Genomic DNA, 14,943 nt, shown 5'->3' with positions numbered 1-14,943 from the left:
GCAGGTTGCTCAGAGCCCTGTCCAACCTGACCTTCAATGTTTCCAGGGATGGGGCATCTACCACCTCTCTGGGCAACCTGTGCCAGTATGTCACCACCCTCATCATAAAAAATTTCTTCCTTCTAAATCTACCCTCTTTCAGTTCAAAACCGTTACCCCTTGTCCTATCGCTACAGGCCCTACTGTCCCCACCTTTCTTATAAGCCCCCTTAAAGCACTGAAAGGCCGCAATAAGGTTGCCCCAGAGCCTTCTCTTCTGCAGGCTGAACAACCTCAACTCTCTCAGCCTGTCCTCACAGGGCTGTTCCAGCCCTTTGATCATTCTTGTGACCCTTCTCTGGACCCTCTCCAACAGGTCCATGTCTCTCCTGTGCTGAGGGCTCCAAAGCTGGACGCAGGGCTCTAGAGCTGGACACAGGACTCCAGGTGGGGTCTCACCAGAGCAGAGCAGAGGGGCAGAATCACCTCCCTCCACGTGCTGGCCAAGCTGCTTTTGATGCGGCCCAGGATACAGTTGGCCGCCTGGGCTGCAAGTGCACATTGCTGGCTGATGTCCAGCTTCTCTCAATCGCTTCATCCCCTGCCTGTATTGATACCAGGGGTTGCCCTTGCACTTGGCCTTGTTGAACCTCACAAGGTTCACACGGGCGCACTTCTCGAGCTTGTCCAGGTCCCTCTGGATGACATCCCATCCCTCAGGCATGTCAACAGCACCACTCAGCTTGGTGTCATCTGCAAATTTGCTGAGGGTGCACTCGATCCCACCACCTATGTCATTGATATTAAAGAGTACGGGAGACGCAGACGGCCTGTGCAAGGTCTCCCAGCACTCCATAAAAGAATTGTTGATTGCCAACTGTTGTGTGGGCCTTTCTTTCCCATCCCCCAGCTCTGCCCCTGGAGCGTGGGGAGGTGCCATCTTGTCTGCATGGAGCCCCAAGGGAGAGGGGAGAGGGTCTGGCGTCCTTTGGGCCACTGTGCTGGTACCACATGAGGACTCTGTTGGAGGCCACGAAGGGAGATCCTTGGGGCCTGGAGGTGGTGGGGTTTCTCTTCAGCCTGAGGTTCACCCTTGCTCTCTTCTCTACTTTTAAGGGCAAACCTCACTGCTTTTTTTTTTTTAATCCCCAGGGATATTTTTAGTGTTCTTCTCTAACACAAAGTATGGTCCAATTCCTGCACTCATCTGGGAGTTTCACCACAGCTATGGCAAAGAAAGAACAACTCATAACGCTTCAGTCTTGCTCCTGCTCTTACAGAGAATTGTCTTGCTTCCCAGCCCTGCAGCATGGAATAAGCTGGGAAATGGGCTGTAGGTAGGGGTAACATGAATTTTGTGGATCGCAGTGTCAACAGTTTCTTGGGCGTACAGCAGCAATGACACAGTTGAGAGGGAGTTATGTGTGTGACTATGGTCTGGTCTGCTGATCAGTTAACATTCAGGTAAGAGAAAGAAGGCATGCTTTCTCCTCCAGCTTCCTGGTAATCTCAAATACATATGGATTTGATTAATTTTCTTAACTGTTAGCACACAAACAGATATTTTTGACAAAAAGTCAGAAGAGACATTTGGTTAAGTCTGGGATGACAAAAGGCAAAACCAAGGACTGTTTCTTTAGAACCGGGAAGAATCACAAATATCTGAACTGAATAATCTGCTCCAAGATATCAGTCTCCAAAAAGCAAGGACAAAGCGCTGTTGGCAACGTCACAGTGAGCCATGACAAGACTGCATGAAAGAAGGCATTGGCTTTCAGTTCAGGTAGATGATGTGACTGATTGTTACCATGGGAATGAAACTGGCACAAGGAGATGAACACAAAGAAGTCTTCATCGGGAACAAAAAACCACACAAATGACAGTTTATGACCTCTACCTTCACCATCTAGATGACATCCACTATTGTCCTTATTAGTCAAGTCCTTTCGTGTTGCGTTTTCTCAGTGTACCTGTTTCATCTGAATCACTAGCTTTTTTCAGTGCTGCATTTTCATTTTCTGACTCCACAGACAGGTCCTCTTGGGTTGGCTCTTCTGCTTCACTGCAGCTTTCAGAGTGGAATCCAGCGTTCTCTGCTATGACAGCAGGGTCATCATCCTCATAACAACAGCAGCACTCCTCAATGCTTTGGCTGTGATGAAGGCCTCTCTCCTCTTCACTAATGCCAGTTACTTCATCCTTTTTCTGCAGTAAGTCATGACCTCCCCTTCCCATGGTGAGATCAGCTAGCAGGGTTTCATTGCACAGATGCTCCTCATTTTCCATGCCCTCCATTCTTTCTGCCAGCTCTTCTGCAGAAGGCTGGCTCAAGTCAGGATAATCTACAAGGATTGTGTCCTGTTTGCGCTTGAAGCAATCAGCATTATCATAGACAGGATAGGTCTCTTCTGGATAACCTTAGGAATAAAGTGATAAGCTGAAGTGATAAAGATGGAGTGTTACTAGCATTTAAAAGTAGTATTAACTTCAGTGATGGATACACAACTTTTTGTTACAACAGCTGTTTTCAGCACTGACAATTTATGTGTCATCTATTTAATGCCATGTATGTGCCACACTATTAAATCCAATGCAAGAATGTGCAAAACATGAGTTTTTGGGAGGTGATGAGAAAACTCCACTTATTTTTACGGAACCAGGATATATCAACCCTGACTTTCCAGAGTGAATATCTGTGCTTTGCTGAAACCTATGGAAGCTAACAGGTGAAAATTGCATGTCCTAGATCTTTAAATAGATCCGTTTTTTTTGGTTCTGTCTACAGATTGACTGACTCATGCTTTGATGACCTTTGCTATAAACATTATTTATAAAGTTGAAAAAGCAGCTAGTTAATAACTTAGTGCATTTCATTTTAGAAAATGCATCATGAACTTGACCTAAGAAAACAGAGCTCAAGGCCACTGTTTATGCTTTATGTTTTGGATCATTTTTGAAAGCTTCTTAAAAAGCAAGGAATTAAGCCTGCATTTAAAATTCTGATAGTGAGCAGCTCAACTAGGATGTCTTGAAAACACATTTATGTAACAAGTAAACACCAAGGAATGGAAAGGACATTAAAATAAAGAATTTTTAAAAGACAGACTTTGTGGAGTTGACTTTTGCAACACTGGAGCAAAGAAAGAACAACTAATCAAAAGATAAAATTGTAAGTTATACAAAACATATTGATTATGATTTCCAAGGGGTTTATGATTTTGTATGAAATCTAGCCCAGCAAAGAAAGGGAAAGATATAAACCTACAGCAGCCAAGACCCAGCAGCAGATGGAGCACATGTGAATATTCATATGCCACTTTTGGCAGCAGATAGTGTAGTGTTTACACTAAAGGAAATGCTGAATGCCTCAAAATCTATTTTCTTTCTGTTATGGTTGGCAAAACAAACCACCTCTTGCAAAGTTTTGAACACTGACTTCTGAAAAGGAAGGATAAAGTTGACAAAAATTTTTGAAAGGATCTGGAAAGTGCAAGTAATCCTTATTCAATTTTTCTCATCAAGGTAATGGTAAGAAAGGTTCTCGCTTACCTTCCCAATCCTCCATGTAAGGAGCTTCTTCAGCTTCCTTCTCAGGAGAGATGCCATCTATGAGTTTTCCTTCTTTCATAACTCTAGTAATTTCTCGGAGTTGCTGAAGTAACCTTTTTTCCTGGTCTGTTGTAACATTTTGAGTCCTGCTATAAAATATTAGACACCAGAATTCAGTCCACTATTATTACAAACTATTAACAGAGTTTGAACCCAACTGTTTGGTCCATCCCAGCAGCACAGTCTGAAGAAATCTGGCTGCAGTATGATGACTATTCAACATCTGCATGTGGCCTGCACTTCAGCTCGGTATAAAGGTTTGTCCATTTATCCAGAAAGCCTGTAAACTTAAACAGGTAAAGGAAGGAAGGTGCAGCCAATGTGAGAGCAATATGAAAGTGGTAAACAAGCAAGATTTATGGTACAAAAGACACTATAGAAATTGCTGGCCTCTAGAAGAGTGTTGGGTGAGAATTAGAGGGCCCTGCCTTGTTTGAAGCGTTATAAGAAAATGTAATTCAGAACTTGTGCTACATTTAAAACAACTTGTGGGATTGATCAAAATGTCTCACACAGACATTAGTCTCAAGAGTCTAATGATCCCTAATTATTTGCAAGGCCTCATTAAAAAATGTCAGTCGGACAGAGCATCATGTTACTACACCAAGTCAGCTATGCTGCCTGGTGGGAGGCGGGGGAGAAGCAGGAAGGAAGACTTAAAAATGAAAAGATGGTGTTACATTGAACTTTAACCTGCCTTTAGAATCAGAGGGAGAGTGGGAGAGGACTGAGACTTTTATCAGATTAAAAGTAAACTATAATTTTGACTGGTTCTACACTGCTGATTCTAGTAATTACTACTGCTCAAGTAATACAATTACTGTTGTAACAAAAATGCCTCCAACAGATAAGATCATGTAGTCATTGCATGTTATTTTCTCTGGAAAAAAAAAGTCTCCTTAAAATCTTACGGACAAAAAAGAAGTATTTGGAGGGTGGTGATCTGAGCTGTACTAACTCAGTAGGTCAGAATAAGAAAGACACTGGCTGTACTTAGGGGAGAAAATGGTTCGGACTGTTGTGCTTGTTTCATCTTGAGTTTCAAATTGTTCTTGAGTAAGTGTTTGATCTCTGTGTAAATGCCAGTTCAAGCCTCTCAGGGGACCACGGCACTACTCTGCCACTCTCTTGAATCTCGCTGTGTTTCAGGCAGGATCTATCACCTCTAGTTACTCAGAGAGCGTGGCCCTTGGCTTGCGCAGAATGCTGAACTGTAGGCAGTATGTGGAGTCCGACACATGATCTCTAGTGATCTCCAAATCATCAGATAGACAGATAATCTCCAAAATTAGACAGCTGCTTAGCAAACCTTAGGAATGAGATGGGAAGAAGGGAGCTGGAAATAGATTAATGGTTTTGGATTGAGGTGATCATAAACTTGAAAACTTGCAGTGTCCATCTCCAGTTTTTCCTCTTACTGTTGTGAATATAGCAGCACTTTAATAGGTACTTTGTGAAACTCTACATTTATGGGAATTATGGTGACACAATAGTTACTCCACTAAAGGCAGCAGAGTCATACTGGTTTACTATGCAGTGGTGATCGAAGTGCTGATGCTGGGCTAGATTTTGTGCGCAGTTGCACACCCAGTCGTCTGTAACTGAACTTAGCTCAGGAGCAGACCCACTGGTTTCATCAGCAGCTACCCAGGTTAAACTGACCGAGATCACAAGGCTAAGCAACCACTTTTCTGTGCTTCCCCTGAGGGGCACTTTGCCCGACAGTTTGAAAAGCTGATATGGTCGCAATGCTATATGGAGGTTGCACTGAGTCCCCTCAAGTTGCGGTGGCAGTTTGTTCCATAGAACAAGCGAAGGTGTGAGACAGCATCTTCTCAAAAGCCTGGGTTATTCAGATGTAGAAATTGAGATGTGAATTAATAGGCATCCAAGAAGAAATGGTTTCATCAGCTAGCTGCTTTTGACAGAAGCTGTAACAGAACTGACAAACTGATCCGCCTTTGATAGACAAAAGTGTATGTAATTTTAATACCTATCATCACCCGCATAAAGACAGAGAGGCCTGTCTGTTTAGCACAATGGGGAGATATGCTAGCGCAGATAATAGGATCAATCAGTGCAGCTGCATCACTGTGGCATTTCATATAGGAAAATTCCTAATATGCTGGATACTCCATTAGAAAGCACTACCATCTTACTGCAACACAAGGTCTCTGTGAGTATTTCAGAGTATTCTTCCTCCAGATATCTTGCTTAAAAGACGAATTTCCATGTAGAGGGAGAGAAACCAAAGCCCATGCACTATTTCTACTTCATTTAAGGCCACTAGGAAGACCTACTGTAGGATGCTGGCAACGTATACGACATCTGGCTGCCTGCGTACGGGAGATTTACCAGGGTATATATAATGCACTTATGAATACTAAGAGAACAACAGGCACAAAAGGTTTACAGGGTAAGAAAAGGTCATTACTTTTTCTCTGTGTGTTTGTAGCTTCAACACAGCTATTACTTTTCACAGTGGCAATGCTTACGTTCTGTAGAGTCCCAAAGAGCTCACTAACAAGTAAAGTAAAAGTTTCTTATTCTTACACTGAGATCAGAACATTTCCTAAAGAGCTATCATGACTGCAGTGACAATCCATAATCTAACATAGTATCTCAGACATGTCAACCAGTATTTTTTTGCTTTATGATCTTAAAATAACCATTATTAAAATGCAGCTATACTCCCAAAATGGCATCCCACAGAGTACAGTCTCTCTCGCTTCCATACCCCATTTGCTCAGTTTATGGTAAAAAGGTAAGTTTTTCCAATGGACAGCCTGGTAAACAGGACTTTAAAAACAGGTAATCGAGCTCCATTAGAGCTCTACCTCTTCCCTAATTAGCAGAAATTGAGATTTTTTTCTACAAGAAGATATTGCACAATGCTCCCATTGAGAAAAATATTTACAAGTATTCTTCAGTTTAAAGTGGTTTCAAAATAACAAATTTTACAGAGAGTACTGAAAAGAATATGGGTAAGACATCTGTGAGAATGGGTAAGGAAATCTTCTGTACCCATTGTATCATTGAAACACTCTGCTAAAAGCCTGGAAAAAAGCAATTGCATGCTTTTAATGCAGAGAGCCCTATATAACCATCAATCAAGTCTTTATTTCTGAATCATCAAATTCCCACCAAGGCTCCTCATCTCTGTTGAGAGACACCGGACTATAAGACTATAAAGGTCTACATTTAGAAACTGGAGATACTGTGGTCTCCTTAGTGATAGGATATGATGATAAATTACAAAACTGCGTAATTTAAGTTTTTAACGTGTTGAAAAAAGAGGTGAGAAGAGAGCTAGATTTTCTCAGAGCTGTGAATCATTATATCCTTAGGTACTACGTACTATCCATTTAAGTGTGTGCATTAGGTAACTGTTACCTTTGTCCGCCTCTCAGTTTAGGTTTGGTTACGTTGATGAGGACCAGGCCAGGCAGTATTTTGTTCCTCTTGCTTTCTTCACCTCGCTTCTAGTCCTTGCTAATACATGCTAGGCCTTATTAAAAGTATCTGTACTTGTACTTTTTGAAAGTTTTGAATTTCTGCAAGGCGGTTTCTGTACTTGAGGCTATAGCAATTCCAGCTGGTACGCTGGTTTGGAAGGAGGTCTCTCTGGTTCGTTTGGAGGTTGGTCTTCAAGCCTCATAACAAAAAAAAGCAAATACAAGCTCCTGCCTGCCTACCTTCTACAACACAGGACTGGATAACACTAGCTATCCCACCTGAGAAAACCAGCTAATAGTGTTGAGAATTCTTCCAGCCTCACTTCAATCAAATGCTTTTGAAAGAAAAAGAAATGAGCAGGACAAGCAACAGCAAGAAAACAACACATACACTTGCTACAGAAAAAAGCAGAATAAAATCACACAGCACGGTATATATTACTCCTCTGAAACAGGATTTCTTTCTATGGTACAGCATTATCCAAGAATAAGCTGTCCTTCCAAAGTCATCCAGATTTCAAAAGAAATGTTTTCTTTAAGAAAATATACAGAATTAGAAAGTCTTTGGGTTCTAAGAATCTTCACCAGAAGGAGAAAGCCAGGATGAATTCTGGAGCAGTTCAGCTGGGAGGAGAACGTACCTCAAGTATAGTGAAAGGACACTGAGGCACGAGCTCAGACCTCAGCACTATTACAAACACTGTGTGTTAATGGTGATAACCGGTTTTTGTGACAATGCAAAATACATCCTTTGGTTTGGCTACCAATACGTCACTTGGCAGGCTGGGAGTCTCTTTGCAATATCTAGTAAAATGGGCCATGGTCTCACTTGGAGTCTTTCAGCATTAGTTTAAATTTGATACTAGTTATTTCCTTCTCTGACTTTTCTGTTGTAAGGATTTCTGTTTAACTGCATATTAATAAATGGAGCTAAAGTAATTTTTGCTCTCTTCCTCTTTCCTTTTTATTTAGATCTATCAGCATCCAGATTGAATAAGCCTAGCGCTGTACTGTGTGCTCTAATTACACTTTCTATCCATACCTTTTATTTTGGTACATTCATCCAGTGTTACTGAACTTAATGAGTATCACCGTGTAGACTAAGAAAGCTTCAAAGTATTTGAAAAACAGCTATTTGCTCCATGTAGAGGTGCTTTTCCCCCCCTCTTTAAAGAGGCTACATAAAAAATTCTTTATTAAATTCTGATTCTGATTTCCCCTGAGGCCTTTACATCCATCTATATAAATAGTTGGGTTGAACAAAGAAGGGAAGTTCTACTAAATAAAGGCTCTGAGCCAATAACACAGAGTGGAACAAATATTGGATCAGACCCTAAACCCATTTTCTCAGTAAAAAATATCCTATCCTGAGAGTCAGCACAATATCTGGGCAGCTCATAAGCCTATTTCTGGCAGCTTAAATGTACGCATAAAGCACTGTGTTAGCTCTCCAAAACAGAGATGAGTAACAGTCAAAACAGTATCCTTCTGTTTCACTAACAAAACCAGGACAGCTTAGGGGTTCTCCTGCTGGAACCTGGCCTAACACAGGCAAGTTTGGCACCTTGCCTTGCTGAGGTGAGTGCAGCCACAACAAAGGGCACTGTGCAAAGTGGGCAAAACTAGAGGCTCAAAGAGAATGCGGTTTGAAGTGTAAATGAACGTAAGGTGCAAGTTCAGCACTGAACTGTTCCTACAGAATGGGTTAAATCAGGCATTGACCGATCCAGACGAAGACGACATGCATTACAACCTGAACAGCTATCTTTTTTGCTTGCAGATGTCACCTTAATATTAATGGTATTTACATTTTCAAACACTGCAGTTATGCATTGTCCTATTGATGTATAAAAAACACAGACTTGTTTCCAGTGTTTCTTTATAATGAGAATCGTGATCTCAGATTTATAGCAAACATTAATAAACATAAGATATCTTTAAAACCTGATTTTACAACTCTTTTTTTTGCTTTTATATTCAGAAACAAATGTATGGATTTACTGGTTACAGGGTAGAACTAAGTTATGGAATCAGATTATACAATTCTGCCCTTAAAGAAATATTTTATGGATATTCTCATAAGACTTTACATAGATTATAACAGTATTTCTATTTAGAAAAATAATCCGTATTTTCCACTGGAAAATAACATTAAAAAAAGTGTCTTTTAGCCAGCATCAGAATATTACTTTGGTCACATAAGACAGGTTGGTTTATATACTTTAAATGTAGATGCTTTATTTTCTGTTTATACACACCTGTAATTATCTTCCAAATAACGCACTATACAAAGGGAGAGGGTAGGGGTAGTTGCTTCTCTGTTTAAGGAAAATGAAGTTGGAAAAAATTATTTATTTGAAATACAGATGCTGGAAAAACCTGCAGAACAAAAAGTGTGCTCAAGTAAAATCAAATGTCTACAATTTGAAGTAGTAATAAAAATGCCATGTTAATATAGCCAATGCAAGAAAGTTTAATTTCTAATCAGAGCAGAATCTCTCCTTAAAATGCTGTAATTTGAAACATACCTGTTACAGTTAGGTCCTACTCTATTGATTAATTTTTCCATAGCTGCTTCCGTCTCTCTCAGTTTTTCCTGGAGTTGGGTGAGCTCATAGTCAGCTGTAAAACAAACAAAATCCCAAGATCTATCAGTAGGAGCTTTGAAAATGTATACCTGTCCCATTATCACAGGTAGCATATGCTGTACCACACCAAACTGTCTGTGAGGAAACTAAAACATGCAGCTGAAGGTGAAGACTACTCTCAATGGTAACAGGACACACAGAAAGCACTTTCTTTCAAAGGCTCCTGTGCAACCTCCCAATAAGCAGAGCGAGTAGGCCACTGTAAATGCCCTGGAGATTAAAGTTAGGGAAAAGAAAATACCCTTTTTTCCCTAAGGAAACCAGAGTGTTTGACTGTCTACTGCAGAATTAATAGTTCTCATGGAATTTCTCTGTTAAATTCTTGGGAAGAGAGACAAAAGGTCACTTGAGCGTTTTCTAATGAGGCCAAAGTCTGAGAAACCACATCTTTATCAGAGAGAATAAAGTCCATGGGCTTGATGGCATCCACCCCTGCACTGGTGTGCCAGGGTAGGCAGTGAGTGCTAATGGTCTGCCAGGCTTACCGGGATGAACAACAGCTAGCCACATGGTGTCTTGTCTGGGGAGCAAAGCTTGGTATTTGCATGGCTGCACTTTTTGCAAAAAGTGTGTCCATAGTACAATAGTAGACACACATGTATACATGCAGGAGCACCCACACTAGCTTTAATTCAGCCAAGGCATTAACAGTAAAGATGCAACAGCATGGATGCCAACAAAAATGCTTGAGTTCCTTGTTTGGAGCTCAAAATCCTATGGCTGAGACTTCATCGTTCCTAACTGCAGAACCAAATGAAACTAGCCTGGGTAGGTAAATATTCAGCTGCTACAGGCACACCCATTTAAGCAGCACAAAGGCACAAAGGACCTCCAGCATAGTAGAAATGGAGAAAGCCATCCACAAACATCCTGTATTGAGAAGATGTCTATTTCTGCAGAGACTGTCATTACTTAATGTATCACTGATGTAATTATTCTGCATGTCTGAGACTTTAGCGAAAGGCAGATTGGCAAAGAGAAAGGAAGTTACTCCCTCCAAGTCACTACGTGAGTGGTTCCTAGCCCAGTGACTTGTCCCCTGCTCTGCTACACCTTGCAATGAATGCTTTAGGAATACAAATGAAGAGCTCTAGAAAAAGGCAGAATAATTTTCATCACTACTTCTTTGCGTTATAATGATGGTAAATATTTAACGTACTGCAAAGTTAGTTTCTTTTACCAAGCACTAGAGAAAAAAATACAATTACCGTTGCTAATAAATTGCGCAAAATTGCCAGGCACAATGCAGTACAAGTGCACTTAAAATACAATCTATAGTACATTAGGTATTGCTAATATACGCATTAATGTCAAGATAATTACAGCTACGTTAAGAGAATTACTTTACTGCTAGCACTTTCTATAAAGCCCTAAGTGCTTTTCTGGCTTTACAATTTAACCAGATAAACACAACACACTTAAATACTGTTATGGTAACTACTCATTCAATCTTCAATAGTAAGCTTATTAATTTATCTAATAAATATCTACAAATAGTTGACTCTATCCCACCGATGTTTAGGTAAAATCACAATGACATTTCAGAATACTGTTTGCTTTCTCATCAAAACTCTGAGCATTGCAAAAAGGGAAGCTAAAAAGTAGGGAAGAGCCTGGTGATGGCTAAGAACTCACTAATTCAAAAAAATAAGGTAGCTTTTAATAATATCTTCATATACTATTACTAGAATATTAAGGATTTTAGAATAATTATAGATTTACATCCTATTATCCATTTTTAATGATTAGCTACATAGTTTTTCAGCAATTCTGTACAGTTAATTCAGTGAACCTCATGAAAAGCCATTGCTTGCAGGGGGGCTTGGGGTCAGGCTACTGTCACAGAGTGTCATTAGCCAAATGTGATTAGAAAGAGATGGTGCCATAATTCACTTTAAACTCTCGCTCATTCCAACACAGAAGCTTCTGGCTTGTTCTTTATGAGAGGGAAGAGCAGCTTAGCAGTGTGCCCCAAACTTGAAGAACCGCGTTGGACCACGCCTCTGCAGAGTCAACAGCTACACAGATACAACTCAGAAGTCATACTCACTGATTTTCCTTTTCATGTTTCCAGGTGCAGCAGTAGGGCATTTCCGCTCTCCAGCAATAGTTCTTCCCTTGGAAGCCAGCTGACGAGTGAAAAAACGACAGCCCTTCTATGAGTTATAGCAATAGTAGTATATAAGTCCCAAAGGCAACAGAAAAAAGGATAGAAAACTAAAATGTGCCAGAAAGTAACCACAGAAAAGCATGCCCAGCAGCAAAAACAGACAACCATGAAAGATGTCTGGGAGATCTTGCCAGCTGAAAACTCCTAAAAGACACTTGGAAGAAATGATATCTTTAAGCAGAGTGAAACCATAACTCTACAACAATAACTTTTTCATTTTACAATATTTACCCGTTCCAGCCTGATCCTGTAATTCTTCTGTGTATAGGAGGGAAAAATAGTGCATTGGGCAATTATTATGAAATAAAGGACAGGTTCTGAAGGAATGATATGTGACCCTACTTGTCCCTCTTGCAAAGTTTTCTGCCACTATTCCTTACTGACTTTGTACCTGCAGCAAAGATACTCGCTGGCTCTATACAGAAGCTGCAGTCTCTCTATTTCGTTCATCTTCTCTGTGTTTGATCAGTTCATCCAATTCACCTCATTCTTGCCTCTGTCTGTCCAGAACAGGCTCAACTGGACACTGCTCGGTCTGGATTCAGCCCCCACTCAAAGGAAAAAAAAACATTTCCAGAAGTCCACTTCTCCATCCTCCCACAGAGCTGATGATTGCCATCACCTACATGCAAGTCATGTCTACGTAACAAAAAAGCTATGAGAAGTTCAAATCAAGTGGGAAGCACTTGAGGGGAATTTGGGCTGTGCTTTTTTAAACTAGCTTTCAAACAGCTCCTCAGCTGGGGTAGTTCCAGCGTGGTCAATACAACCTTACAAACTCCCATTCTCCAATAACATGGTGCTTTTGTTCCAAAGGTATGCAATAATTGTACTTCCTCTCTCCCACTTTAAATGCATAACACAATACATGACATATACAGTATAATATATAATATGTAATCACACATAATAGAAAAGAATACTATGTGTATATTAAAAATTAATCTAACATTGTTCTAGACATACACATTTTCCAGGGGGGAATAAAAATCCTTAAAATAATTGTAAAAGGTCAGAGGCCAATACAGGATCACAGCAACCCGTCCCTGCATTCTTAGTCACAGTCTTCGTGACAGCAAAAACCTCAGGATACACCAATCTTTCAACCACCAGTCAAAGGTCCAGCATAAGTGAGTTTTTTTTGAGCAAGGCTGAAATGGAACCAGGTACAAAAATGGGACTGTCATTTCTGTTTTGAGATTTTTTTAGTTGTAATTTCCCTCACTTTTCAATTTATGTTGGTCTTTCTTACCTTAAATAAAATGTACAGGATATATAAGAAGATGCCAAATCCATATATAGGGATAATCTGCCCCACAAGACCTCTCCCAGTTCCACCAGTGCTTCCACCACCAACTCCACCTGCCTTGGCTTTGGCAATTGCTTCAGCAAGATGAGACCTTGGAAAATGAGGGGCAGCCCGGCTGTCGGGAGTGGCCTGGTAATGCATCCTCGGTGGAAAACGACCAAGCTTCCCTGCAAAAAAACACACAATGGTTATTTTTGTTCTATTACTTTTCACCCTTTTACATGTAGCCTAAGACTGCAGCACGTGCGGCTCATGTCTTTTCTCTACGTTCAAATGCACCCCACTGATGAAAAAAGTAACTTGTTGGACTGTAAGTAATAAGTCTGTAAACTCAATCCTTAGTCACTTACTACGTGCAGTGCTAGGAGTTAGGTATGCGCAATTACTCTCTTGATTTTAAGAAGAGAAAAAGCGGGCAGGGCAATTAACAAAACACGGAGTTTAACAGGTATATCCTTGTCCAAAGACCCTATAAATCAGCATCCCTAGCAGGATAAAAACCCAAACCTTACTTCTGGTTTTCTGCTCAAAAAAACCCCAGCAACATGTTGGTTTTCTGCTGTGAGTCTGATCTTTCAATATAACGTAAAGGCACGTTAATGCATAAACCACTACTCATCTAGCATCCCGGTACAGCACTGCAGTGTTTGCCCATTATAGATTTTTGGTTGTTGCTGTAAGAAGTAGTATTTTACCTGATTTTACCAAATGAAAGACAAAGAAATGCAGTGGCACCTCAAACTGTTCTCCTTAAAAAAGTGTTGGGTAAAGCAATGTAAGAGAAGAGATTGAATATAGCTTGGGATATATGGTCTTCTGCATTTTAAAGGGCGAAAAATGGCTTCTAGCCATGAAAGAGGCAGAGATAATTTAAAACAAGAAGGGGAGTGAGCATAAATGGATGCATGGATGCTAGAGTAAAACTGCAGAGAGCCTGAAATGGTGCTGCGGGCAACTTCATTCAACCGAAAGGCACTAGAATCTCAGTAAATCTAAGCTCACACATTATTCTATTTTCTTGCTGCCATCAATTCAGCAATTTTTGCATGAAATTCACTATTGTACTCCTCCATCCTGCTTTCTGTCTCCATATCCAGCCTGGACTTGCCCCTGCACTCCCTTCCACCATTTGGGACTGAAGTGAATTGCTCAGCTACTCCACCACCGAGTCTGGCAGTGGGAGGTGTTGGATGGAAGCACCAGAGATGCGGACTGCCTGACTGGGCTGCAGCTCAATGCCTGATGCCAGCTGTAAAGTTCCCCCTCCCTGGCACACGCAGCAGGAAAGCCAGGCAGCCTGGACACTGGTCACTGGCGCTGGGGCAGGCTGCATGCACTTGCATAAAGAAAATGAAAAAAGGGTTTGAAATAGCACCAAAAATAACTAACTTTAACTTTACTTCTGTAAGTACCCAGCTGCAAATATTTTTAAGAGAAGCAAGACGAGAGAATTAAATTAACATTTGTTTTTGCTAGGAAACACCATCATAGGCAGCTAAATTCCTAAGCACAGAAAATTACAGTAAATACATATTAGGAACTGGCATCAATAGTTTGTGAAGTTCTACTATTAAAACAATTTTTCTTGTAGGTGATGGCATATGTTCTTTGAGTGCTGCAGGCTTTAGTGAAGCTACCTAGATATACCACCACTGACCAAAGCCACTCTCAAATTAGCTCAGGCATAACTTTGAGGAAGCTGTTATCATGCACTTTAATTTTAGTGAATTATTCAAATTCTGGCATAGAAAGCATAGCATCTTATTTACAAGA

At 40.6% G+C, this 14,943-nt stretch overlaps 1 protein-coding gene across 1 annotated transcript; it reads right to left on the bottom strand.

The window, feature by feature from the left end:
• Positions 1-1,742: 1,742 nt before the first annotated feature.
• Positions 1,743-13,332, bottom strand: RIC3 (RIC3 acetylcholine receptor chaperone). The gene is made up of 5 exons (XM_010291723.1): positions 13,114-13,332; positions 11,742-11,820; positions 9,572-9,665; positions 3,529-3,674; positions 1,743-2,396 (listed from the first exon to the last, which is right to left on the bottom strand). Exons 1-5 carry the CDS (start codon positions 13,309-13,311, stop codon positions 1,912-1,914), a joined length of 1,002 nt encoding a protein of 333 aa, XP_010290025.1. The 5' UTR covers positions 13,312-13,332; the 3' UTR covers positions 1,743-1,911.
• Positions 13,333-14,943: the final 1,611 nt, after the last annotated feature.

This window comes from Phaethon lepturus, unplaced genomic scaffold (assembly GCF_000687285.1).
Source record: "Phaethon lepturus isolate BGI_N335 unplaced genomic scaffold, ASM68728v1 scaffold12357, whole genome shotgun sequence".
Classification (NCBI taxonomy): domain Eukaryota; kingdom Metazoa; phylum Chordata; class Aves; order Phaethontiformes; family Phaethontidae; genus Phaethon; species Phaethon lepturus.
This window is presented reverse-complemented; position numbering and strand designations above follow the sequence as displayed.

Excerpts from the sequence above, each read along its gene's own strand:
- RIC3 (XM_010291723.1), bottom strand. The coding sequence starts at position 13,311 with ATGCATTACCAGGCCACTCCCGACAGCCGGGCTGCCCCTCATTTTCCA. Across the intron at positions 9,666-11,741 it reads AAACATGAAAAGGAAAATCA|CTGACTATGAGCTCACCCAA; the intron begins GTGAGTATGACT and ends TTTGTTTTACAG. Across the intron at positions 2,397-3,528 it reads TTACATGGAGGATTGGGAAG|GTTATCCAGAAGAGACCTAT; the intron begins GTAAGCGAGAAC and ends TTTATTCCTAAG.